Source organism: Myotis daubentonii, chromosome 1 (assembly GCF_963259705.1).
Source record: "Myotis daubentonii chromosome 1, mMyoDau2.1, whole genome shotgun sequence".
Taxonomy (NCBI): Eukaryota; Metazoa; Chordata; class Mammalia; order Chiroptera; family Vespertilionidae; genus Myotis; species Myotis daubentonii.
In genome coordinates this window covers 1,135,974-1,160,458 of record NC_081840.1, presented here as the reverse complement: position 1 = coordinate 1,160,458, position 24,485 = coordinate 1,135,974, and the positions used below count along the sequence as shown (strand labels likewise).

Below are 24,485 nucleotides of genomic sequence, written 5' to 3'. Positions count from 1 at the left end.
TTCAGCTCTCCCAAATCTCATAGTGATAAGATGGCCACAACACCAGATTTATATAGGCAAAAATCACAAAGGTATTGATTACATCCCAAGGTTTGGAATGAGGAACCTGGTTTGCAAAAAAGCAGTTTACAGAAGCAGAAGCAGCATGTTATCTAAATTAGAGTTTGGGGTCTCTGGATCACTGAATTGACAGAAACACATTATCTAGAGCCCTCGGGTCTGGAATGAGGAACCTGGTTTGCAAAAAACCAGTTTACAGAAGCAGAAGCAACATGTTTTTTTTTTTTTAATATATTTTATTGATTTTTTACAGAGAGGAAGGGAGAGAGACAGAGAGTCAGAAACATCGATGAGAGAGAAACATCGACCAGCTGCCTCCTGCACACCCCCCACTGGAGATGTGCCCGCAACCCAGGTACATGCCCTTGACCGGAATCGAACCCGGGACCCTTCAGTCCGCAGGCCGACGCTCCATCCACTGAGCCAAACCGGCTTCGGCGCAACATGTTTTCTAAATCACAGTTTTTGGGTCTCCAGAACACAAGTCAACAGGGACACGTTAACTGGAGCCCTCTGACCTTGGGATAACTGTGCTGTCCTTCCCAGGTAAAGGAAAATGTGCTTTCTAAGACCAGTATGACCACAACCCATGGGATATCCACATGACAATCAATAGGGCATTTAATCGAATGGGATGATTTATATAATTAAGAAAATTAAAATAACTTTTCTATTATTAAAGCAAATAAGTACAGAAGCCAAACAGCAGGGTTAAAGTTAAACTATAGTTTCTACCTGAGATGATTGCTACCGTACTTCACTATATTGCATAAAAATAACTCTAAAGGAAAATTCTGGTAAATTTGATTAAAGTAAAATTAAGTTCCAATCTGTTCCTAGTTTGCTGGAAAAATTTAATCATTTTTCTGCATGTATTGTGTTCATATGATTTCTCCATTCTAATATTTTGGTGAGTTACGTTGACTTTTAAATTACATTTACTGGGGTAACATTGGTTAATAATATAAGATTCAAGTGTACAATTCTGTATACGTCATTTGTATATTGCATTATATGTCAAATCTCTTGTCACCATATATTTGACCCCTTTTACCCTTTGTTACCCCCACCTCTCTTCTCCCTCTGGCAACCTCCATACTGTTGTCTGTGTCTATGAGTTTTTGTTTGCTTGTCTTGTTTGTTCATTGTTGTTTACAGTTTTAGATCCCATATATGAGTAAAATCATATGGTTCTTGACTTTTCCCATCTGATTTTTTTCACTTAGCATGATATTCTCAAGATCGATCTATGTTGTCACAAATAACTGTATTTCATATTTTCTTATGACTGAGCAGTATTCCATTGTATATATTATGTACCACATCCTCTTTATCCAGTCATCTATTGAAGGACACTTTGGTTATTGCCATGTCTTCACTACCATGTATAATGCTTCAGATATTTCAGTGCCGGATCTTTCAAACATGTTTGTGTATTGAGCGGGGAATACTTTTTTTTTTTTGTAGAAAAGCAAGCAAGAATTTATTGATTTCAGAAAGGAAGAGAGAGGAGAGAGAGAAACATCAATGATGAGAGAGAATGATAGATCAGCTGCCTCCTGCACGATCTGCCCTCTACCAAGGATCAAGCCTACAACCTGGCCATGTGCCCTGACTGGGAATTGAATTCACAACCTTTCGATGCATGAGACAGTACCCAGCCCACGGAGCCATACCAGCCAGGGCTTACTGTTCCTTTTCAAGCTCCCTGAGGTGCTTGCTTAAGGTCATAAATTTTGGACCATTCTTGTCTGAAAGAATTTGCATAAAACTGAAATTGTGTTCTTCGACAATTTAGTAAAACTGCCAATAAAACTATTTCAACTTCTTTAATAGTTATAGAACTACTCATTTTCTACTTCTTCGATAGTTATGATGTTATAGTTTTCTAGAAATTAATTTTATATATTTTTTTCAAAATATTGACACAGATTTGTTGATAATATTTCGGTATCTTTTATGAATCTGCAACATCTGTAATCATGTCTTCTGTTATATTTTCTAGTGCCTTACTCATGCTTTCTCTCCTTTATTCTTAGCCAGGCTAGAGTTTTACCTTTTTTTTTTTTTTTTTTGATAAACACCTTTATTACACGGGCTAAGATAGAAGGGAAGAGGACTTATTTGCCTTTCCGGGCCTTGATTTTCCTCAGATAGAACTCCAGCTCCTTGCCCTCAAGCACATAGCCTTCTGCTCGACCGCACTGGCCTGGTCTTGAAGCGATGCATGCAAGCAGCTTGCCCTGCTGGAACTGCTCCTCGAGAAGACTGCTGATTTTGGCATTCTTTTTCCTCTCATCGTATTTCTTCTGAATTTTCTTTGGTCGTTTTTTGTTCAAAATCTCTTCCTCTTCAGGTGTCAGCTTGGCCCCCTTCTGGCGGCCCAGGGGCAGTGCGTAGTGGGATGCGTACCACTGTCGGTGCGGTGTGCTGTCAACCAGCACGATGCAGTTCTTCACTAGGGTCTTGGTGCGGACCAGCTCGTTGTTGGATGCGTTGTAGACAACACCAATAATCCTCGCTTTGCGCGTACAACACTCGGAGCCCCAGGAGAAGTTGCCCACGTCCAGCCTCAGGTCCCGGTACTTCTTGTTGCCGCCGCGCACGCGGACTGTGTATGCGGCGGGGTCCAGTCTTCGTGTTGGCGGCAGGGCATCCCAGCTCATATTTCTGCTTCTTATGGTAGGGCTTCCTCTTGCCCCTGGTCTTGCGGCGCCTGTGCCAGTTGTCCCGAGAGATACCCATGGCTCGGCTCCGGTTCGAAAGAGAAAACGCAAAAAGCGAGTTTTACCTTTTTAACTAGTATTTTTCAAATGGTTTTGTTGATCTCATTTTAACTTTGTTCTCTATTTCATTAATTTCTGCTTTTATTTTGTCCTTTTATAAACTTTAGAGAGCAATGGAGGGAAGAGAGAGAGAAACGCGATGGGAGAGGGAAGCTGATTGGTTGCCTCCTGACTCACCCCAACTAGGGATGGAACCTGAAATCTGTATGTGCCTGCCACCTTTTTGGTGTACGGGATTACACTCCAACCAACTGAGTCACACAGCCAGGCCTTCATTTTCCTTTTTGCTTTCTTTGGCATATTGTATTTTTTTTCTAACTACATAATGTTAATACATAGCTTATTAATTTTTAGCCCTTTTTTCGTATTTAACATATAACACTAAAATTTTCTCTCTAAATATTGCTTTCATTGTATCGTACAACTTCTGATGTGAAAAAAATTTTCATTATTATTCAGTTCTACATGTTCCTTCTTGATTTCTTTGACCTATAAATTATGTGGGTATATGTGTGTATAGGTTTCTGTTTTTAGGGGAGTTTTGGAGTTTTGTTGTTGTTGTTCTTATGTTTATTTGCCTGCCTTAGGTCCACATTCAAGAGTTTGCTTTACCAGAATCTCTTTTGGGCTTCCCTGGCCACAGAAACCTTCCTGCTTATTAAGATTCAAGCACATCAATTATTCATCTGAGCTCAGACACATTACACACTGCTAGTCATCCATGCTCCTGCCCTCTTTGTGAAAGGAGGCTTTGAGTCCGGCAGCCCCACGGGGAGGGCGTGTAGGTGGGACTCAGGCCTGACTCAGAAGGCCAACCCTGGACAGCTCATGGCTGAGGTTGCACCGCCGGTACAGAATCCTGTTCTAACGACTTGGTGGGCTCCGTGCCGTCTCGCCATGCCCAGCCCCTGAGCAGTCCATGTAAGGTCAGGAGGAGAGGCTACCTTTGAGGGTTTTGTTCTTCCTTTTTAAAAAGGTAAAAAATTGCCCTAACTGGTTTGGCTCAGTGGATAGAGCGTCGGCCTGTGGACTGAAGGGTCCCAGGTTCGATTCCGGTCAAGGGCATGTACCTTGGTTGCGGGCACATCCCCATTAGGGGGTGTGCAGGAGGCGACTCATTGATGTTTCTCTCTCATCCATGTTTCTGACTCTATGCCTCTTCCTTCCTCTCTGTAAAAAATCAATAAAGTATATTTTTTAAAAAAAGTTTAAAAATTATATATATATATATATATATATATATATATATATATATATATATATATATATATATATGTATATATAAAATTGATTTCAGTGAGGAAGGGAGAGGGAGAGAGAAACATCAATGATGAGAGAGAATCATTAATCAGCTGCCTCCTGCACACCTCACACTGGGGATGGAGCCTGCAATCTGGGCCTGTGCCCCAACTGGGAATTGAACCCTGACCTCCTGGTTCATAGGTCATGTTCAACCACTGAGTCACAGGGCTGTTGTTGGTTATTTTAAAGGAAAAATGCCCCAGGCTGCTTCGACCCTGAATTGTTCCAGGCTCTGGGCAGGGAAAGAAGTCAGTCAGAGGTTTCTACCCTGTCCCCTGGCTCACCTCCAGCTGCTAGTCCCCCCTCAGGTCAGGGCCAGGGGTGTTCTCGTTCTCCAGCGTGGTGGGTGGGGAACAGCAGGTTCTGAGGGAGGCTGGGGGCCCGCGGGTGCTGGGGGGCAGAGGGGCCTGTCCTGGGCATCTGTGGCTGGGGTTGAGGAGGGGCCTCTGGGGTGTCCCCAGATCACAGGGCTGCAGGGCCCTAACCCTCCTACATGCCCCCTACTGGAGTTTGAGCCTGTAACTCAGGCATGTGCCCTGACCCGGAATGGAACTGTGACTTCCTGGTTCATGGGTGGACACTCAACCACTGAGCCATACCTGGCTGGACACTTTTTTTTTCTTTTTCTCTTTCTGCTTCTCTTCCTCCTCTCTCTTGTGTGTGTGTGTGTGTGTGTGTGTGTGCGTGCATATAACAGGCACACCTTGCTTCTCAACCCCAGCTCTTTATAGTACCACTAGAGGCCCAGTGCATGAATTTCCCCAGGGTCCCTAGTGGCTACCTCCGCCCCTTAGTTGAACTCCTCCTGGACAACCTCCCTGCCGAGGGGACAATTTGCATACTTTGCTTTTATTATATAGGATGATGTCCTTTGACATAAGTGTAATGAAAAGCTCAAAGCGTTTCTTTAATTCTCGACTTTATGAAAACCAGAAGCATCGTGAGTGAGGATGTGTCAGCTTAACTTCCTACCTTTTGGCATTCACTGACTCATTATTTAATGTGTGATTTCAATGAGAAACCATCTAGGTCAGTGATTCTCAGCCTTCCTAATGCCGAGACCCTTTAATACAGTTCCTCATGTTGTGGCGACCCCCAAACATAAAATTATTTTCATTGCTAGTTCATAACTGTAATTTTGCTACTGTTATGAATCGTAATGTAAATATCTGATAGGCAGGATGTATTTTCATTGTTACAAATCAAACATAATTAAAGCATATTGATTCATCACAAAAACAATTTGTAATTATATATGTGTTTTCCGATGGTCTTAGGCGACCCCTGTGAAAGGGTCGTTCAACCCCCAAAGGGGTCGCGACCCACAGGTTGAGAACTGCTGATCTAGGTGGAAACCTCATTCCCTGGCACTCCTGCCCAAGGCTGACACCATTTATGGGTCCTGGCGGTGTTTCCCAGCTGACCTAGTTGACATTGCTGTCATTGGCACAAAACAGAGTGCCATGCTGCGGCCAAACCTGGCCTGGCTCCTGCCTAACCCTCCAGGCTCACCTGTCATTCTGCTGACATGGATGCACGCCCGCCATGATGTTTCTCATCTCTGTGCCCCTGTACAGGCCATCCTGCTGCTTGGACTGCCCTCCCACCTCCTCACCTGGCTAACTGCTCATGCTTTTAGACCAGGGGTGGGCCAACTTTTTGACTGGAGGGCCACAATGGGTTCTGAAACTGGACCGGAGGGCCGGAACAAAAGCATGGATGGAGTGTTTGTGTGAACTAATATAAATTCAAAGTAAACATCATTACATAAAAGGGTACGGTCTTTTTTTTTTTTAGTTTTATTCATTTCAAACGGGCCGGATCCGGCCGCGGGCCGTAGTTTGCCCACGGCTGTTTTAGACTCAGCAGAAACACCTCTGCTTAGGGAGCTTCCCCGGCCCAGCCCGCGTTGGGCCAAATACCCCTGCTGGAGTTCCCAAAATACCGTGATAAGCCACTTTTCAATTGGACTGTGACATACATTTAAAGAGAATTCAACCATTTCTGGTTGGCCAATGAGGGAGAAAGACAATAACATTTTACTTTTTATAGGAAAAGAGGGAAATTTATTGAGAAACAAGCAGACTCCCACGTGGGGAGGGGGAGAGAGTCCCCGATAATAACATTTTAAACTGGACTACCCTGAGCCTGTGAACACTTGCCAGAGAGAGGGAGATGGAAGCCTCACTTGCATCTCAGTCCTCTCGAGTGATGATTCTGGTGTTTAAAGACGTGTGTTTCACAGAGCAGGAAACGTCCCAGCCGGTTCACATGCAGGGGACAAAAGAGAAAAACTAAAACCGGATATACCTATTACGAGGGCTTATGCATTAGGAAGTTTTAAGAGCTGGGTTCAGCCCTGACCGGTTTGGCTCAGTGGATAGAGCGTCAGCCTGCGGACTGAAGGGTCTCAGGTTCGATTCCGGTCAAGGGCATGTACCTTGGTTGCGGGCACATCCCCAGTGGCCGGTGTGCAGGACGTAGCTGATCCATGTTTCTCTCTCATTGTTGTTTCTAACTCTCTATCCCTGTTCCTTCCTCTCTGTAAAAAATCAATGGAATATATTTAAAAAAAAGAGCTGTGTTCAAAATCCAGCTCTGCAGTCCAACTCGGGTACTTGGGTCAAGTCACTGTTACCTGTTTAGACTTCAGATCTCAAGGTGTGCCTGCCCATCTTATAGGTAAATGAGGCGACAAATGTAATGGCCCCCCAAGGCAGGCTGTCAATAACAGTTCATGCTGCTCCAACCCATACCGATCCATCTCCTTCCTCAGAGCCCTGCACCATGGACTCCATCCCCCGCTGGCCAGCCTCTGGGCAGGGCCACGGGGCACATGCGGAGGAGAGGGGACAAGGAAGGCTTCCAGGGGAGGTAGCATGTCCAGTGTCCCAGGCTGCAAGCGTCCACTGAGCTCAGTGCCGGCGGGGACCCAGGGGTGCTCCAGCTCCTGGTGTAGTAGAACCTCCCGGGGCGTGTAGGAACCGGTCCCCGCGGGTTTCTAGGGCTTTGCTCGCCACACCTCCCCCGGGCCCCTAGCCTCCGTAGAGCTCCGGTAGAGCACCTTCCTTCCCGATGGCATTTAGCTGGTCTCGGTCCACCTTCCTGCAGACAGCGAGCTCCTCCAGAGCAGGACGCGCCTGCTGCCACCCGGATGCCGAGCCCAGCCCGGCTGCCCCCAGCCAGAGGCAGGAAGGGCGACCGAGTCCTCCACTCCCCGGTCAACGTCAATGAAGCAGGAGCCCGGCACCTCCCCGCCGCCCCGGCCTTATCATTGCTGCCGGGACTCTGTTCGGTGCCGCACGGTCCGGGGCAGCTTTGCCACAGAGCAGGCCCCCGGTCCACATTGTAAACGCCAACCCAGTGATAGGACTCGGGCCGCCGCCCAGGGCCTTCGTCCGCTCTTTCGGGGGTGCCCGCGTGCCCTGGACGCTGGGAGCCTGCCAGCCGCCCGGACCCGTCGGACCCGCCAGCCCTTCCCGGCCCACAGCCGCCCCCTGGGCCCGGGGCAGGACCAAGTCTCTCCTAGCAACAGTCGCCGGCCGGCTTCCTCGGCCGCGCTGATTGGCCGAGCTCCGGGAGGCAGCGGTGTCGTCACTTCCGGCCCCCGGAGGCAGCAGAGGAAGCCGTCGGGCGGCCATCTTGGGTCCGTGAGGCTCGGAGGTGCGGGGAGCGGCGGCAGCGCCGGCGGCCAGCAGGCGGAGGCTGAGGCGGAAAGCGAGCCGGAGCGAGACGAGCAGCTGGGCGCAGGCGCCGCCTCCACAGTCTCGTCCATGGTCGGCGCCCGCAGACCGCGGCGGCCTGTCTCGCGCCCCACCTCCTGCACATCCTCCTCCGCCTTCTCGGGGTCCGCCGGCGGCGCTGTGTGGAGGCCCCGGCGCTGAAACCCGCGGAGCGAGGGGCGGAGGAGGCGGCGAGGGGCTCCGGGCCCACGGGGTGCCCTCCGACGCGGGGACGCCAGCGCCCGCAGTCCGCTGCCGCCGGCCCGGCCCCGCCACCGCCGCCCGCGGGGCTCCTCGGCGCGGCCGCCGGGGCCGGGGAAGCATGACCGCCGGGACCCTCCGGGGGACGGCCGGGACCCGGCCCGGGATCTAGACGGCGTGGGGGAGGGGAGCCGCCCTCCCGCGGCGCCGCTCCAGGACGCCGTCGCCGGCCGGGCTGTGCTGTGTTTCCTCCTCGCGTGGTGCCGCAGTGAAGTGAGGGAAGATGTCCACGAGGACCCCGTTGCCGACGGTGAATGAGCGGGACACTGAGAACGTAAGTAGCCCGGGCGCCCTCGCTGCTCCCCGGCCCGGAGCGAGTGGGTGGGCGGGCGGGCGGGCGGGCGGCCGTTTCCTGGGAAGGACCCGGGAAGGGCCGCCGCGAGCGCCTGCGGCCTCAGCCCTGCCCGCCCACCCGGGCCCGGAGGCCGCCGGTCGCGCCCCGCCGCGGGGGACCCGAGTGTGCGCCCCATCTCTGCCGGGTTAGCGCCGATTTTCTCCGAACTCCTTGTAAATGGGGCAGGCAGCTCTCGGGGGGCTGTCCGCCCGGGTGCCGGTGAAAAGGAGCCGGTCGAGTCAAGTGGACCGTCCTTTGTGCCTCGTCCTTTCAGATTGTCCGGGACTGAGGTCGTCGGGTCGCTCCCGCGAAGTGGCCGCCGAGGGTCCGGAGCTGGGCCGAGAGGGCAGCGGGGGCGCGGTGGCGGGGGCGCCTCGGGCGCAGGTGTGGAGCGAGGCTGCCCGCTCCCTCCCTGCCCGGCTTGCTTGCTTCGCGAAGAGGGGGGCTCGCAGCCCGTGGTGCTCTCAGCGGAGCCCCCGGTTTCGTTCACGACCCCTTCTGAAAAGGCCGCGAGCAGCATTTTCAGGGAATGACAACTTGGGGCAGTTTCCGAACCCCTCTCTTCTGGGTTCAGGTCTGCCCCGGTCGAGCAGTGTGGTTTCCGCACAACATCGCCAAAGTCCCTCCTTAAAGAAGCTTCGCTGGGCTTTCGCTGTCACCTCATGAGCTAATTCCTGGCAGGAAGACCTGTCACGTAGGAAAAGGCTTCTGCTCTGCCCGTGGCGTGGCCCCTGATGGCAGGAAGGCCCGGGACACGGGGCTGGCGGGCTCGGAGGCCTTCATGGCCAGTGCCGCTGCTTTGTTCGGTGGTGGGCAGGTGACCGCTCCGGGCGCTAGAGCCCGGTCGCAGGATGTTAACGTGTGGTGACCATCTAAGCAGGTCAGGAAGTGGCACAGGGGTACCTTTACCTGGGACGGATTAAGATTACATAGGGTAACCGAAAGTGGCAGACTGGGTGAGTCAGTGAGTTCATTTTCTTGTAGACCTTTTGAACCAATTTCTGACTTTATCAGCCTGTTCTTTGGCTACTCTTTGGAACAAGCAAAAGAATGAGTTAATTTTAATTACTGACTTTCATTCAGAGAAGCAACTTACTACATTGGGCCAGAGCAAGTGCTCCATGCTTTCTAAATAAACTGAAGCCAAATAATCATCATCATAGACTTTTTTAAAAATACATTTTATTGATTTTTTTACAGAGAGGAAGGGAGAGAGATAGAGTGTCAGAAACATCGATGGGAGAGAAACATCGATCAGCCGCCTCCTGCACATCTCCTACTGGGGATGTGCCGACAACCCAGGTACAATGCCCCTGACCCGGAATCGAACCTGGGACCTTTCAGTCCGCAGGCCGACGCTCTATCCACTGAGCCAAACCGGTTTTGGCAATCATCATAGACTTGTGATAATGAAGGATTTACACCCAATGAATCTTTTCCTCCTTCTCTGGTGAATTTGTTGAATTATGCTGTAATTTTTTGTGTGTGTCATTACAAATTGCTAGCTTTATTCTTTAAAAACAATGTAGCGGCCCTAACCAGTTTGGTTCAGTGGATAGAGCATCAGCCTGCGGACTCAAGGGTCCCAGGTTCAATTCGGTCAAGGGCATGTACCTTGGTTACGGGCACATCCCCAGTAGGGAGTGTGCAGGAGGCAGCTGATCGATGTTTCTCTCTCATTGATGTTTCTAACTCTCTATTCTTCTCCCTTCCTCTCTGTAAAAAATCAATGAAATATATTTTTTAAAAAACAACAACAATGTAGCGTATGAAGAGTGCCTTTATTCTCATGGAATGTATTTAAAATTGAATTTCTGACAGTGTTACAATCAGAGGATTGTAGCACGTCATGTGTTAATTTATCATGCCCTATTCCATTTTTAACTCAGGTATTGGCATGTTCTGGAAGTACTTGGGTGTCTTTTACAGTGCGGTGCCCTTGTGTCCGTGTTACACATCTGGCATATACCATATTATTTACCTATCATCACTGAACTGCTGCTAAATATTAGACTTCTTGCCAGTTGAGGAATGAGGGTACAGAATGAATGGGAGCCCTCAGTCTGTTGAGCAGCTCATTTGTTAAAGTCAGGTAATATTGAGATAGATCATAGACTCATGTATAGTTTGATGAATTTTTTTTTCAATTAGCAATAATTGCACCTCGGATAAAACTCATTGGCTACAATATTGCCACTCTGCAAAGCTAGTTTAATGAATTTTGACAAATGTATAGCCATGTAACCACCATCACAGTCAAGATATAGCATTTCTATTGCCCCAAAATGTTCCTTATGGCCCTTTGCAATCAATCCCCTCTGCCTTTCCCTAGCCCCTGGCAACCACTGATCTGTTATTTGTCCTTACAGTTTTACTTCTTCTAGAATCCTATATAATAAAAGGCTAATATGCAAATCCACCAAACAGCAGGATGACCAGTCCCTATGATACTCACTGACCACCAGGGGGAGCTGCCCCCTGGTGGTCAGTGTGCTCCCACAGGGAGAGTGCTGCTCAGCCAGAAGCCTGGCTCACGGCTGGCCAGCACAATGGCAGTGGCGGGAGCCTCTCCTGCCTCCACTGCAGTCGGGTGGTAAGGAGTGAGGGGTCCCGAGCCCCAGACTGCGAGAGGGTGCAGGCCAGGCTGAGGGCCCCGCCCCCCCCCCTCCAGTGCACGATTCTTGTGCACTGGTCCTCTAGTGTTAATATAAATGGAATCAAAGCCTATATAGTCTTGTGTCTGGCATCTTTCACTTAGCATAATACTGTTGAGGTTCATTCATGTTTGCTAGTATGTGTGTGCAGTGGTTCATTATTTGGATGTACCACAATTTTTTAAAATCCTTTCACTAATTGATGGGCATTTTGGTGGTTATGTATAGAACAGCATTGTCTTTCTATTTTATAAAAAGATTCCCTTTTGTTTACCTTCCAAATTTTATTTAAATGTTTAAATTAAATATATTGGGGTAACATTGGGTAATAACATTATATAAATTCCAGTAATACAACTTTATAACATGACATCTGTATACTCCACTATGTGCTCACCTCCGGAAGTCTAGTCTTCTTCCATTACCATATAGTGGACCTCCTTTACCCTCATTATCTATTCTCCACCTACCCACCTTCCCCTCTAGTAACCACCATTCTGTTGTCTGTGTCTATGAGTTTGTTTTGTTTTGTGTGTTCATTTGTTGCTTTTTGTTTTATATCCCACATGAGTGAAATCACATGATTCTTGTCCTTTTCCTTCTGACTTAGTTCACTTAGCATAATCCTTTCAAGATACATCCATGTTGTCGCAAATTTATTTAAATTTTAAATAATTACTTATATTGAGATAAGAATGTTGCCTATTGGTTAAGAATAGTAAAAGGCAGATAATTTGTTATGAAAATATTATCTTCATTCTTGCCTACTATATTTCTTTTTCTAGCTTTTGTTTTTTGTTAAACCTCACCCGAGGATATTTTTCCATTGATTTTTTTTTGTGTTTTTTTTTAGGGAGAGTGGAAGAGAGGGAAAGACAGAGAGAATAGTCGATGTGAGAGAAACACATCGATTGGTTGCCCCCTGTATGAGCCCTGACCAGGGCCTGGGCTGGGGAGGAGCCTGCAACCAAGGTACGTGCCCTTGACCGGAATCGAACCTGGGACTCTTTGGTCTGTAGGCCGATGCTCTATCCGTTGAGCCAAACAGGCTAGGGCTTCATTTTTTTTTCAAATGTGAATATCCACTTCATAGTTCAAAGGACTAGTCAGACAATTTGATGTAATGAGGGTGCTGAGGTGCAGATAGTTGACAAGAAGCTTGTGACCTCTGACTATTTTAGTAGTAGAATCTCTGCTAAGTCCCAGTTTTCCAGCTGAGCCCCCTCTGCTTTTTTGTGTGTATCAGGCTATTTCCCAAAAGCTTATTTACTGACTAGAGGCCCGGTGCACAAAATTTGTACACAGGTAGGGTTCCTAGGCCTGGACGGCTATCAGGGCCAATCGGGGCCTTTTGGCTGCCAGCCGGGGCCTTCCTTTACTGGCTGTCCACCAGGGCCTTCCTTCATTCCAGCCGCCCCCTGGTAGTCAGCACACTGTATACTCACTGGGAGTGATCGAACTCCCAGTCTCCTGATCGAACTCTTGAGGGGACACTTTGCATATTAGCCATATATATATATATATATATATATATATATATATATATATATATATATATATATAATTTAATTAGGAAGATGTAGTTGTGCCAATACAGAGTATGATTAAGACTTAAAAGTATTTTGTTGCCCTGGTTGGTGTTGCTCAGTTAGTTGGAGCATTGTCTCATACACTGAAAGGTATCGGGTTTGATTCTGGGTCAGGGTGGGGGTTTGATCCCCCATCGGAGTTTGGGAGGCAACTGATTAATGTTTCTCCCTCTCCCTTTCTCTCTCTAAAATTAATAAAAACATATCCTCCAGTGAGAATGGGAAAAAAAGTTTTGTTATGAAAATTTCAAACAAATAAGTAGGAGAAAGTTTAATAAGTATTTGTCAATGATTGTCTTCTGGGGACAGTTTTGCCCTCTAGTGAACGTTTGACAATGTCTGGAGAAACTTTCAGTTGTCACACTGCAGAGGGTTGCTACTGACCAGGAATGCTGCTAAACATTTTACAATACACAAGATAGTACCCCTTTTCTCTAACGAAGAACTCCCTGGCCCAAAATGTCAGTAGTACCAGGATTGAGAAACCCTGGTATGTAGTTAGCCCCCCATGTACTCAACAGCTCAATGGCCAGTCTTTTTTTTTTTTTTTTTAATAATATGTTTTATTGATTTCAGAGAAGAAGTGAGAGTGATAGAGATATAGAAACATCAATGATGAGCAAGAATCATTGGTTGGCTGCCTCCTGCACGCCCCCTACTGGGGATTGAACCTGCAATGTGGCAGGTTCCCTTTACCTGAATTGAAGCTGGGACCCTTCAGTCCACAGGCCGATGTTCTATCCACTGAGCCAAACCAGCTAGAGCATCAATGGCCAGCCTTAATTTTATTTGTTCTCTTCCTAAGAAGCAATTTCAATAGATTTTATCATTTCATCTCTAAAGCTTTTAGAAGAAATAAAGCTTATTTTTAAAAAGCAATCATAATCCCGTTATTATAATTTCTTAATATCGAATATCTAGTCACTGTTCAAATTTCCTTAATTGTCTACTTTGTAAACACTATTCAAATTAGAATCCATATTTGGTCCATCAATTACAGTTGGCTAAGATGTGAAATAAGATGTTCTTTTAAAATTTTTGTTGATTTTTTTTTTTAAGAGAAGAAGGGAAAGGTATAGATAGAAACATCATCAATCGGCTGCCTCCTGCATGCACCCTACTGGGGATAGAGCCCACAACCTGGGCATGTGCCCTGACCAAGCATGACCTCTTGGTTCCTGGGTTGATACTCAACCATTGAGCACACTGGCCAGGCTGAAATAAGATGTTTTTTTAACGTCAATAAAAAGTTTGCATTTTAATTTATGTTCTACAGTAGATTTGTATAGACCCATGGACAAATCATGTTTGTATACTGGTAAAACTAGAAATGTTTTTTTCACTTAAGTTTCAAAGTGTATGACGCTTAGTAAGCTTGGGTTATTTGCCAAAGTACCCAAGGTCTTTGCCAATTATTTAACAGCTCCCAGTGTGTGTGTACCATGTACTTATTAATTAATACAAACAGTCATAATTTCTTACCTCTGTGAAATAGGTAAACTGATGGTGTTACTGTCTAGCCAGCTATTGGTTATATGAGATTATTATTAACCTGTTCAGATTTGAGTACCTACTCTGTGTATTGCACTGTGCCACAGAGGATATACCTAGGAATCATATTGTTCTTTTGGACTTCCAGTTCCTGTTGATCAAAGCACCCTCAGGTAAACTCTCAAACTGGAGCAAATACTAAAATCACCCGGAGGGCTTGTTAAGGTACTGATTGCTGGACCCCGCCCCAGACCTTGATTCTACTGTTGGGCCCTTGAGTTTTCATTTCTTTTTTTTCTTTTGTTAATCCTCACCCATGGAAATTTTTTCCATTTAGAGAGAAGGGAGGGGTAGAGATAGAGAAACATTGATGTAAAAGAGTCATATCGATTAGGTACGTGCCCTTGACAGGAATCAAACTCGAGACCCTTCGTTTTGCGGGCCAACACCCTAACCACTGACCAAAACCAGCTAGGGCTTGAATTTTCATTTCTAACAAGTTCTAGATGAAGTAGATGCTACAGGTCCAGGAACTACACTTTAAGAATTGCTGCCTTAGTATTCAGTGAAGGCTTTCCAATTAAACCATATTCTTTTAGATTGTATTGTGACTATAGAAGAGAGATTTCCAATAGAGTCAATAAAATTTTCTGATTCCATGAATCTTTAAAATTGGTTCTTTGTAAGTGTGGTTGTGGAGAATAAAAATAATTGCCCTTTGTTGATCGCTTACTTTACTTACTATACATCAGATAGTAGTACTAAATACTTTATATAATATATTTTTTTTAAATATATTTTATTGATTTTTTTTACAGAGAGGAAGGGAGAGAGATAGAGAGTTAGAAACATCGATGAGAGAGAAACATAGATCAGCTGCCTCCTGCACATCTCCTACTGGAGATGTGCCCGCAACCCAGGTACATGCCCTTGACCGGAATCGAACCTGGGACCTCTCAGTCCGCAAGCCGACGCTCTATCCACTGAGCCAAACCGGTTTCGGCCTTTATATAGTATTTCATTTAAAATACCTACTATTTAATCTGCTTTTTAAAAACATATATATTTTATTGATTTCAAGGAGGAAGGGAGAGTGAGAGTGAGATAGAAACATCAGTGATGAGAGAGAATCATTGATTGGCTGTCTCCTACACTCACCACACTGGGGATTGAGTCCACAACCTAGCCATGTCCCCTGACCAGGAATTGAACCATGACCTCCTGGTTCATAGGTCTATGCTCAACCACTGAGCAACACTGGCCAGGCTCCATTGATTTTTAGACTGAGTGGAAGGAAGGGGAAGAGAGAGAGAGAAAAACATCTATGTGAAAGAGACACATCAATTAGTTGCTTCCCACACGCACCCCGATAAGGGCCAGGGATTAAGCCTGCAACTGAGGTATATGCCCTTGCCCGAAATTGAACCTGGGACGCTTTAGCCTGAGGGCTGATGCTCTATCCACTGAACCAACTGGCTAGGGCTGTTGACTCTAATTTTAGAGTGAGAGGAAGGCTCAGAAAAGGGGGAGGTGGCGAGGGAAACATTGATTGGTTGCCTCCGTACTCGTCCCCAACTGGGGATTGAATCTGCAGCCTAGGTATGTGCCCTGACCAGGAATCAGTCTGCAAACTTTTTGGTGTATGGGGCAATACTCCAACCAACTGAGCCATTCAGCTGGGGCCAAGAATTAATATTTTCTATTTGGTTAAAGTGTTTGGTAAAGATTTTATAGACTTCAAGTTGAGGATCAGCTTCATTTCTTCTGTATGTAAATTTGGCGAAGGTGGAAATTTGTAGTGAGTAGAATATTAGCCATTTTGATTATTTTTGTAGCATGTGATTATTTTGTAATTACTTATAGGAGACTTATACACAGTTTAATATAAAATAGCATCTGTTATCTTTAATTTCAAAGAGAATTCTTGGTGTAGTCAGATTTATCTGGAATTTGTTCCCAAGCTGGAGTAAGGGTCAGGGAATGCAGCCTCTTCTGCTGACCACTGGGAGGATTAAAACAAATTCACTTGTCTCACATCCACTTGAAACTTTCACATTAAACCTGAAGGAGAAAACACATCTCTTCCCTGGGAATCTCCTAGTTTTAACGTTATCTTACACAAAAATTTAAAGTATGTGCTTGGAGTTGGTCTACAAGGGGTTTGTGCTGACCCATCTGCACCTGCCTGTATAGTAATTGCGAGGTCCCTGGAACAAGAGGGCTCTTCAGGGGGGAGACCAACTTTTCCTTTAAGCTAGAGTTTTTTAGCGCTGCATTTTAGCCACCTGAGCTGCTCAGCCATGGTTCGTCTTATTTAGTCTTATGTAGACTAGATAAGGCATTATTTCCGTTGGTGATGTGGAATCTTGAAGCATTCTTAATTGCTGCTTAAACAAAGAAGCTATTTTGTTTGTATTTCTTACTCGTAGTTAGGCATTTGCTTTGGGGTGGAAAATACGTGTTGTGGGGGTTTGTGTTACGGACATTTTACATGGGAATCTGTGTTGGTAGAATTTAATATGAAATTCTAATAAGCTGAACCCAAAGGTTTTTATTCCAGAATTTTATGTAACCCTATTTTTTGTAATACGTTATTTTTATTTATTAAAAACTTTTTATTTTTTTATTTTTGGTAATCCTCACCTGATGATATTTTTCCACTGGTTTTATTTATTTATTTTTTAGGGAGAGTAGAAAAGAGAGAGGCAAAGACAGAAACATCGATGTGAGAGAAACACATCAATTGGTTGCCTCCTGCACAAGCCCTGACTTGGGCCAGCAATGAGCCTGCAACCGAGGTATGTGCCCTTGACTGTAATCGAACACGGGACCCTTTGCTCTGCAGGCTGATGCGCTATCTACTTTGCCAAACCTGCTAGAGCTGTTTTTACTGATTTGAGAGAGAGGAAGAGGAAGGGAGAAGGATAGAGAGATAGAAACGTCGATGAGAGAAACGTTGATGAGAGAAACATTGATTGGCTGCCTCCTGTATGCCCTTACACCGGGAATTGACCCCACAACCTGGGTACGTGTCCCCACCAGGAATTGAACCAGTGCCCTTTTGGTGCATGGGTCGATGCTCAACCACTGAGCCATACCAGCTGGGTTATAATCCTATTCTTTCTTTTTTTTAAAATATATTTTATTGATTTTTTTTTTTTTTTTTTTTTTACAGAGAGGAAGGGAAGGGACAGAGAGAAACATCCATGCGAGAGAAACATTGATCAGCTGCCTCCTGCACACTCCCTACTGGGGATATGCCCGCAACCAAGGTACATGCCCTTGACCGGAATTGAACCTGGGACCCTTCAGTCCGCAGGCCGACGCTCTATCCACTGAGCCAAATCAGTTAGGGCTATAATCCTATTCTTTATGCAGTCAGTACCTTTATGATTTCATGGACTACAATGGCAGTTTCTAGAATGAGAATCCTGGAGAGGAGTAGACCTAGAACCATTTCCTAACTCAGCCTTCTGTCTTCAGACTTAGTATTCTTTTTTTTAAAATATATTTTATTGGCTTTTTAGAGAGAGGAAGGGGAGGGACAGAGAGTTAGAAACATCAGATCAGCTGCCTCTTGCACACCTCGCACTGGGGATGGAGAGTTAGAAACATCAGATCAGCTGCCTCTTGCACACCTCGCACTGGGGATGTGCCCGCAACCAAGGTACATGCCCTTGACGGGAATCGAACCCGGGACCCTTGAGTCCACAGGCCGGCGCTCTATCCACTGAGCCAAACCGGTCAGGGCTAGACTTAGTATTCTTTATCCAGAAGAAGAATTTAAACTGGGGCAAGCAACTTTTGTTGTTGAACATTCGATGTGTTTTGATGACTCTGTTCACAAGCTATCTCTACCTTTTTTCCTTGTTCTCCTTGGCTTGCCAACCCCCTTGCCTAGCCTAGGCCTGCCTGGTATGCCTGCCCATAGGCATGTGTTAGCTGTATTAGTGCAGTGGACTAAAGTTGTTTATGTCTTCTCTTAAAAGAAGGTTGTCATCTACATGTTAAAGGTATTCGATGATAAAGAACCTTCCACATAGTATGGTAATGTATTCTGGTGTTGTTTTTTTCTCATTTCTACCAACATGGGTTCTTAGCATTTATTTCCTACTTACTGTATAGTGATTCTCCTTATTATTGCTGTGGAACAAACCACTCCAGAACTTGTAGTGTAAAGCAACAACCATTTTATTATGCTCACAGATTGAGGGATGGATGGCTTCTCTCTGTTCCACTATGTTTGGGACTTCAGTTTGGGAAGATCTTGAAAGATTAGGGGGGATATGAACATCTGGGCTAGAAGATCCACATCCTTGACTGTTTCTTCGTTCCCATATGGTTAGAAGGCTGGGCTCAGCTGGAACTCTAAGCTAGAGTGCTGCATGGGCCTCTCCAGCGTGGCGGTCTCAGTGTGCGTGGACTTCTTTTGAGGAAGCTCGGTATCGGCAAACAAGACAGAAGCTGCTTGCCTTTTCAGAAATCACATAAAATCACTTCTGCCGTTTTCTCTTGGTTAAAGCAGTTTCAAACACCCAGATTCAAGCAGAAGGGACATGGACCTTACCTCTTTTTTATCTTTATTGATTTTTTTAAAAAATGTATTTTTATTGATTTCAGAGAGAGTAAGCGAGAGGGAGAGATAGAAACATCAACGATGAGAGAGAATCATGGATTGGCTGCCTCCTGCACGCCCCCTACTAGGGATTGAGCCTGCAACCCAGGCATGTACCTGACCGGGAATCAAACCATGATCTTCTGGTTCATAGGTCACAGCTCAACCAGTGAGCCACACCAGCTGGGCACCCTAGAATTTTTTGAGTGGTAAGTGAGCATTGGCTTCAACTTAAAGTCACAAGTGCATGAGCCCCTAGCACAGTGGTTCTCAACCTTCCTAATGCCGCGACACTTTAATACAGTTGCTCATGTTGTGGCGACCCCCAACCTTAGCAAGAGTCATGTCCTTTGAAGCTTTGAAGCCAGGCATTGACTTCTCCTCTCTGGCTATGAAAATCCTAAGTGGCATTTTTCAATAAAAGGCAGTTTTGTCTACATTGAAAATCTGTTGTTTAGAGTAGCCACCTTCATTGATTATTTTAATTAGATGTACTGGATAACTTGCTGCACTCTCTACATCACCACTTGCTGCTTTACCTTGCACTTTTTTTTATGTAATGGAGGTGGCTTCTTAAACCTCACGAGACAACCTCTGCCAGCTTCAAATTTTTCTTCTGTAGCCTCCTCACTTGTCTCAGACTTCATAGAGTTGAAGAGAATTAGGGCTTTGCTCTGGATTAGACTTTGGTTTAAAGCAGTGGTTCTCAACCTTCTGGCCCTTTAAATACAGTTCTTCATGTTGTGACCCAACCATAAAATTATTTTCGTTGCTACTTCATAACTGTAATGTTGCTACTGTTAATCGTAATGTAAATATCTGATATGCAGGATGGTTTTAGGTGACCCCTGTGAAAGGGTCGTTCGACCACCAAAGGGGTCACGACCCATAGGTTGACAACCACTGGTTTAAAGGAATATTGTGACTTGTTTGATCTTTTATCCATGCCACTAAAATTTTCTCCATATCAGCAAAAAGGCTGTTTAGCTTATGATTCGCATGTTCACTGGAGTAGTAGTAGGGTTACTTGAACACAAGTATTGTGATAATGCAATAGTTGATCTGATAATTGGGACAACTCTACTAACTAATGGGGCCAGTTGTATGCATATCCTATCTAATAAAAGAGAAACATGGTAATTAGCGTACAACCGCTACCCTTTCCATTGGCTAATCAGGGAGATATGCAAATTAACTGCCAGCCAAGATGGCGGCCAGCAGCCAGGCAGCTTGAAACTAACAGGAGGCTTGCTTGCTTCATTGACAGAGGAAACCAACGTTCCCCGCCTGCCTTGCCTGCCTTGCCAGCCTCTGAGCCTGCAGTTTGAAACATTGTAACGAATATAGAAGCTAAACAAAACCCCAGAAACCTGCTTTCAGCAAGCCGGGATCTCAGAGCTGGAGTTATACATTGTTTCAATTATGGAACCCAAACAAACCAGATACCTGTTTTCAGCAGCAGAGGCCTCAGAGCTGGAGCCAGAGCTCAAGCTGGCCCAGAAGAAAAAAGAAAAAAGAAAAAAAGGAGTAATTGGGAGCTTCAGCCCTCAGCCCCTCACCCAGACTGGCCAGGCACCCCAGTGGGGACCCCCACTCTGAAGGGTGTGTGACCAGCTGAAAACAGCCATCATCCCCTCGCCCAGGCTGGCCAGGCACCCCAGTGGGGACCTCCACCCTGATCCAGGACACCCTTCAGGGCAAACCAGTCAGCCCCACCCATGCACCAGGCCTCTATCCTATATAGTAAAAGGGTAATATGCCTCCCGGCACAGGGATCAGCATGACAGGGGGCAGCGCCCAAACCCCCTGATCGCCCTGCGGCTCTGTGTGTGACAGGGGGCAGGGCCACAACCTCCCTATCCGCCCTGCTCTGTTCATGACAGGGGAAGGCGCCCCAACCTCCTGATCAGCCCTGCTCTGTGCCTGATACGGGGGAGCTCCCTAACCCCCTGATCGCCCTGCGGCTCTGTGTGTGACAGGGTGCGGTGCCCCAACCCCCCCCCCCCCTCCACGGGCCCTGCTCTGTGTGTGACAGGGTAGAGCCATAACCTCCCCATCGGCCCTGCCCTGAGTGTGAGAGTGGCGGCGCCCCAACCCCTTGATCGGCCCTGCTCTGTGGGTGATAGAGGGCGGCGCCCCAACCCCCTGATCCACCCTGCTCTGTGTATGACAGAGGGCGGTGCCCTAACTCCCCTGTCGGCCCTACTCTGTGAGTGACGGGGGAGCTCCTCAAACCCCTGATGGGCCCTGCTCTGTGCGTGACAGGGAGGAGCTCTTCAACCCCCTGATGGGCCCTGCTCTGTGCGTGACAGGGGGGAGCTCCCCAACCCCCTGATCAACCCTGCTCTGTGCGTGACAGGGTAAGGAGCCCCATCCCCCATGATGGGCCCTGCTCTGTGCGTGACGGGGTGGCGCCGCAACCTCCCCATCGACCCTGCTTTGAGTGTGACAGGGGGCGGTGCCCCAACCCCCCAATCGGCCCTACCCTGAGCATGACTGAGGGTGGCATCGCAACCTCCTGATCTGCCCTGCTCTGAGCCTGACCAGGGGCTGCACCTAGGGATTAGGCCTGCCCTCTGCCACCCGGGAGCAGGCCTAAGGCAGCAGGTCGTTATCTCCCGAGGGTTCCCAGACTGCGAGAGGGCACAGGTCAGGCTGAGGGACCCCTCCCCCTCCCCCTGAGTGCACAAATTTTTGTGCACCAGGTCTCTAGTATATATATAATGTGGAGGCACTGGGTAAAGGGATGAGCACAACCCAGGCACAGCAGAGCGGATGCTGTAAGATTTCATGACACTACTCAGAATGCTGCACAATTTAAAACTGTGGGTTGTTTATTTTTGGAATTTTTAAATTTACTGTGGACCATGGGTAACAAACTGTGGAAAGTGAAACTGGGTAAGAGGGACTGCTGTTTTGAATGGTTACTTTTAATTAAATTTTGTCACTAGTGGTGTAGAGAATGTTACAGGTTGATCTTGTACCTTGACAAACTCATGAGTTTCAAAGGTATTTTTAATTCTGTTGGTTTGTAGGTAGATATATCGTATGCAAATACTGATATTTTTTTTAAAATATATTTTATTGATTTTTTACAGAGAGGAAGGGAGAGAGATAGAGAGTTAGAAACATCGATGAGAGAGAAACATCGATCAGCTGCCTCCTGCACGTCCCCTACTGGGGATGTGCCCGCAACCCAGGTACACGCCCTTGACCGGAATCGAACCTGGGACCTTTCAGTCCGCAAGCCGACGCTCTATCCACTGAGCCAAACCGGTTTCGGCAAATACTGATATTTTTATCTCTCTTCTTTGATTTTACATGTTAAAACTTTTTCTTTCCTTAAATGGTGGCCATGACCTCTAGTATTATATTAAGCAGCTTTGTCCTATTTCTGATCTTAAATGATTCTAAAGTTTCTCCATTTAGTGTAATATTTGCTGAAAGTTTTTGGTCTCTGATTTTTATCAAATTAAGGAAGTTCTGTTCTAAGTTCCTATTTTGTGAAGAGTTTTTTAAATCACAAGTTATTGAATCTTACTATATATTTTCTGCAGTGAATGAAATAATTGCCTAGCTGCTTTCAAAAGTGAAAACCAATTTATGAATATATCTGAGTTACAAAATACTTTGGGAACAGGCCTTTATTGTCACAATTTGGCTTTGTAGATTTTTTTTAACACATTGAAAAATCTTGCTGTAACCGGTTTGGCTCAGTGGATAGAGAGAGTGCCGGCCTGCAGACTCAAGGGTCCCGGGTTCGATTCAGGTCAAGGGCATGTACCTTGGCTGTGGGCACATCCCCAGTAGGGGGCGTACTGGAGGCAGGTGATCGATGTTTCTCGCTCATCAATGTTTCTAACTCTATCCCTCTCCCTTCCTCTCTGTAAAAAAACCAATAAAATATATTAAAAAAAAAAAGAAAAAAAGAAGAAAAATATGCCCATATGTTAAGGAGGTGGCTTGTTATTTTAAGGATTAGAAAGGATGTATGCATGTATGCATGTTTTGCGTTTTACAGAAGGGCGCAAGCTCTGTTGAGGCATAAGTGAAACATAGTGTAAAGTTGTAAACTCTATTTTATGTTTTGTTTTTTTTTGTTTTTTTTAAAATATATTTTATTGATTTTTCACAGAGAGGAAGGGAGAGAGACAGAGAGAGTTAGAAACATCGATGAGAGAGAAACATCAATCAGCTGCCTCCTGCACATCCCCCACAGGGAATGTGCCCACAACCCAGGTACATGCCCTTGACCGGAATCGAACCCGGGACCTCTCAGTCCGCAGGCTGACGCTCTATCCACTGAGCCAAACCGGTTTCGGCTATTTTATGTTTTAAAAATCTTTGTTGTTGCCCTAGCCCAGTGGTCGGCCAACTGTGGCTCTTCACCCGCATGTGGTATTTTGTGGAAGAGCCACACTCAAGGGGCCAAAGAGCCGCATGTGGCTTGCGAGCCGCAGTTTGCTGACCACTGCCCTAGCCGGTTTGGCTCAGTGAATAGAGCGTCAGCCTGCAGACTGAAGGGTCTTGGGTTCGATTCCGGTCAAGGGCACATGCCGGGATTGCGGGCTCAGTCCACAGTGGAGGTGTGCAGGAGGCAGTCAATCAATGATTCTCATCATTGATGTTTCTACCTCTCTCTCCCTCTCCCATCCTCTCTGAAATGAATTTTAAATTGTTGAAATGACTACATATGTCCTCATTGACCCCTTCTATCCCCCTGCCCCCACAACTCCTCACTCCCCGCCCCTCTCCCAGGCCTTCACCACACTATTGTTTGTGTCCATAGGTTATGCATATACGCATACAAGTTCTTTGGTTAATTTCTTCCCAACCATTGTTGTAAACTTTTAAACTTGATTTCTTAAGTAATCTTACATTTCAACTTGGTACTTTACCAAATAGATATAAGGGCAAACTTGGAACTATATTTATTATGTTAATGTGTGTGTCTAAGGTATATATTCTCACTTGTGCCTTGTGGTTATGATGATTTATATTCTATGGATGTATATATGGACAAACTTTTTAAAAAATATTTTGTTTATTGGTTTCAGAGAGGACGGGAGAGGGAGAGAGAGATAGAAACATCAATGATGAGAGAGAATCATTGATTGGCTGCCTCCTGCACACCACCTACTGGGGATGGAACCCACAACCCCGCCAAGTGCCCAGGACCCTTCATTCCTCAGGCCGACGCTCTATTCACTGAGCCAAACCAGCTAGGGCTGAACAAATTTTTTAAATGAACTAAGACATCCTATATAATAAAAGGGTAATATGCAAATTGACTGAATGGTGGAATGACTAGTCGCTATGATGCACACTGACCAACAGGGGGCAGATGCTCAATGCAGGAGCTGCCCCCTGGTGGTCCTTGTGCTCCCACAGGGGGAGCGCCGCTTAGCCAGAAGCCCTGAGCCAGGCTTACAGCTGGCGAGTGCAGTGGCGGTGGTGGGAACCTCTCCCGCTTCCACGGCAGTGCTAAGGATGTCCAACTGCTGGCTTAGGCCTGCTCCCCCACCATCAGTGGGACATCCCCCGAGGGCTCCGGACTGTGAGAGGGCACAAGCTGGGCTGAGGGACAACACCTCCCTCCACCCTCCCACCCCCCCGGAGTACATAAATTTCATGTACCGGGCCTCTAGTATAACATAAAATGAGTGCATTT

General features: G+C 46.4%; 1 protein-coding gene and 2 pseudogenes across 12 annotated transcripts in view; 1 reads left to right on the top strand and 2 right to left on the bottom strand.

The window, feature by feature from the left end:
• Positions 1 to 2,110: 2,110 nt before the first annotated feature.
• On the bottom strand, positions 2,111 to 2,832 carry LOC132228543 (small ribosomal subunit protein eS8-like; annotated as a pseudogene).
• A 4,964-nt stretch (positions 2,833 to 7,796) lies between these two features.
• Positions 7,797 to 24,485, top strand: part of MARK3 (microtubule affinity regulating kinase 3) — a 109,225-nt gene continuing 92,536 nt past the window's right edge. For 3 of the 12 annotated variants that reach the window (XM_059685239.1, XM_059685248.1, XM_059685229.1), the window contains exon 1: positions 7,798 to 8,405. In XM_059685239.1, the coding sequence (XP_059541222.1) occupies positions 8,355 to 8,405 (51 nt within the window). In that variant the 5' untranslated portion in view covers positions 7,798 to 8,354. Of the gene's footprint in view, positions 8,406 to 24,485 lie in introns of all 12 variants that reach the window. The other 9 variants (XM_059685282.1, XM_059685291.1, XM_059685274.1 and 6 more) reach the window with 5 other exon arrangements.
• LOC132223331 (U4 spliceosomal RNA) lies at positions 10,561 to 10,673 on the bottom strand (annotated as a pseudogene).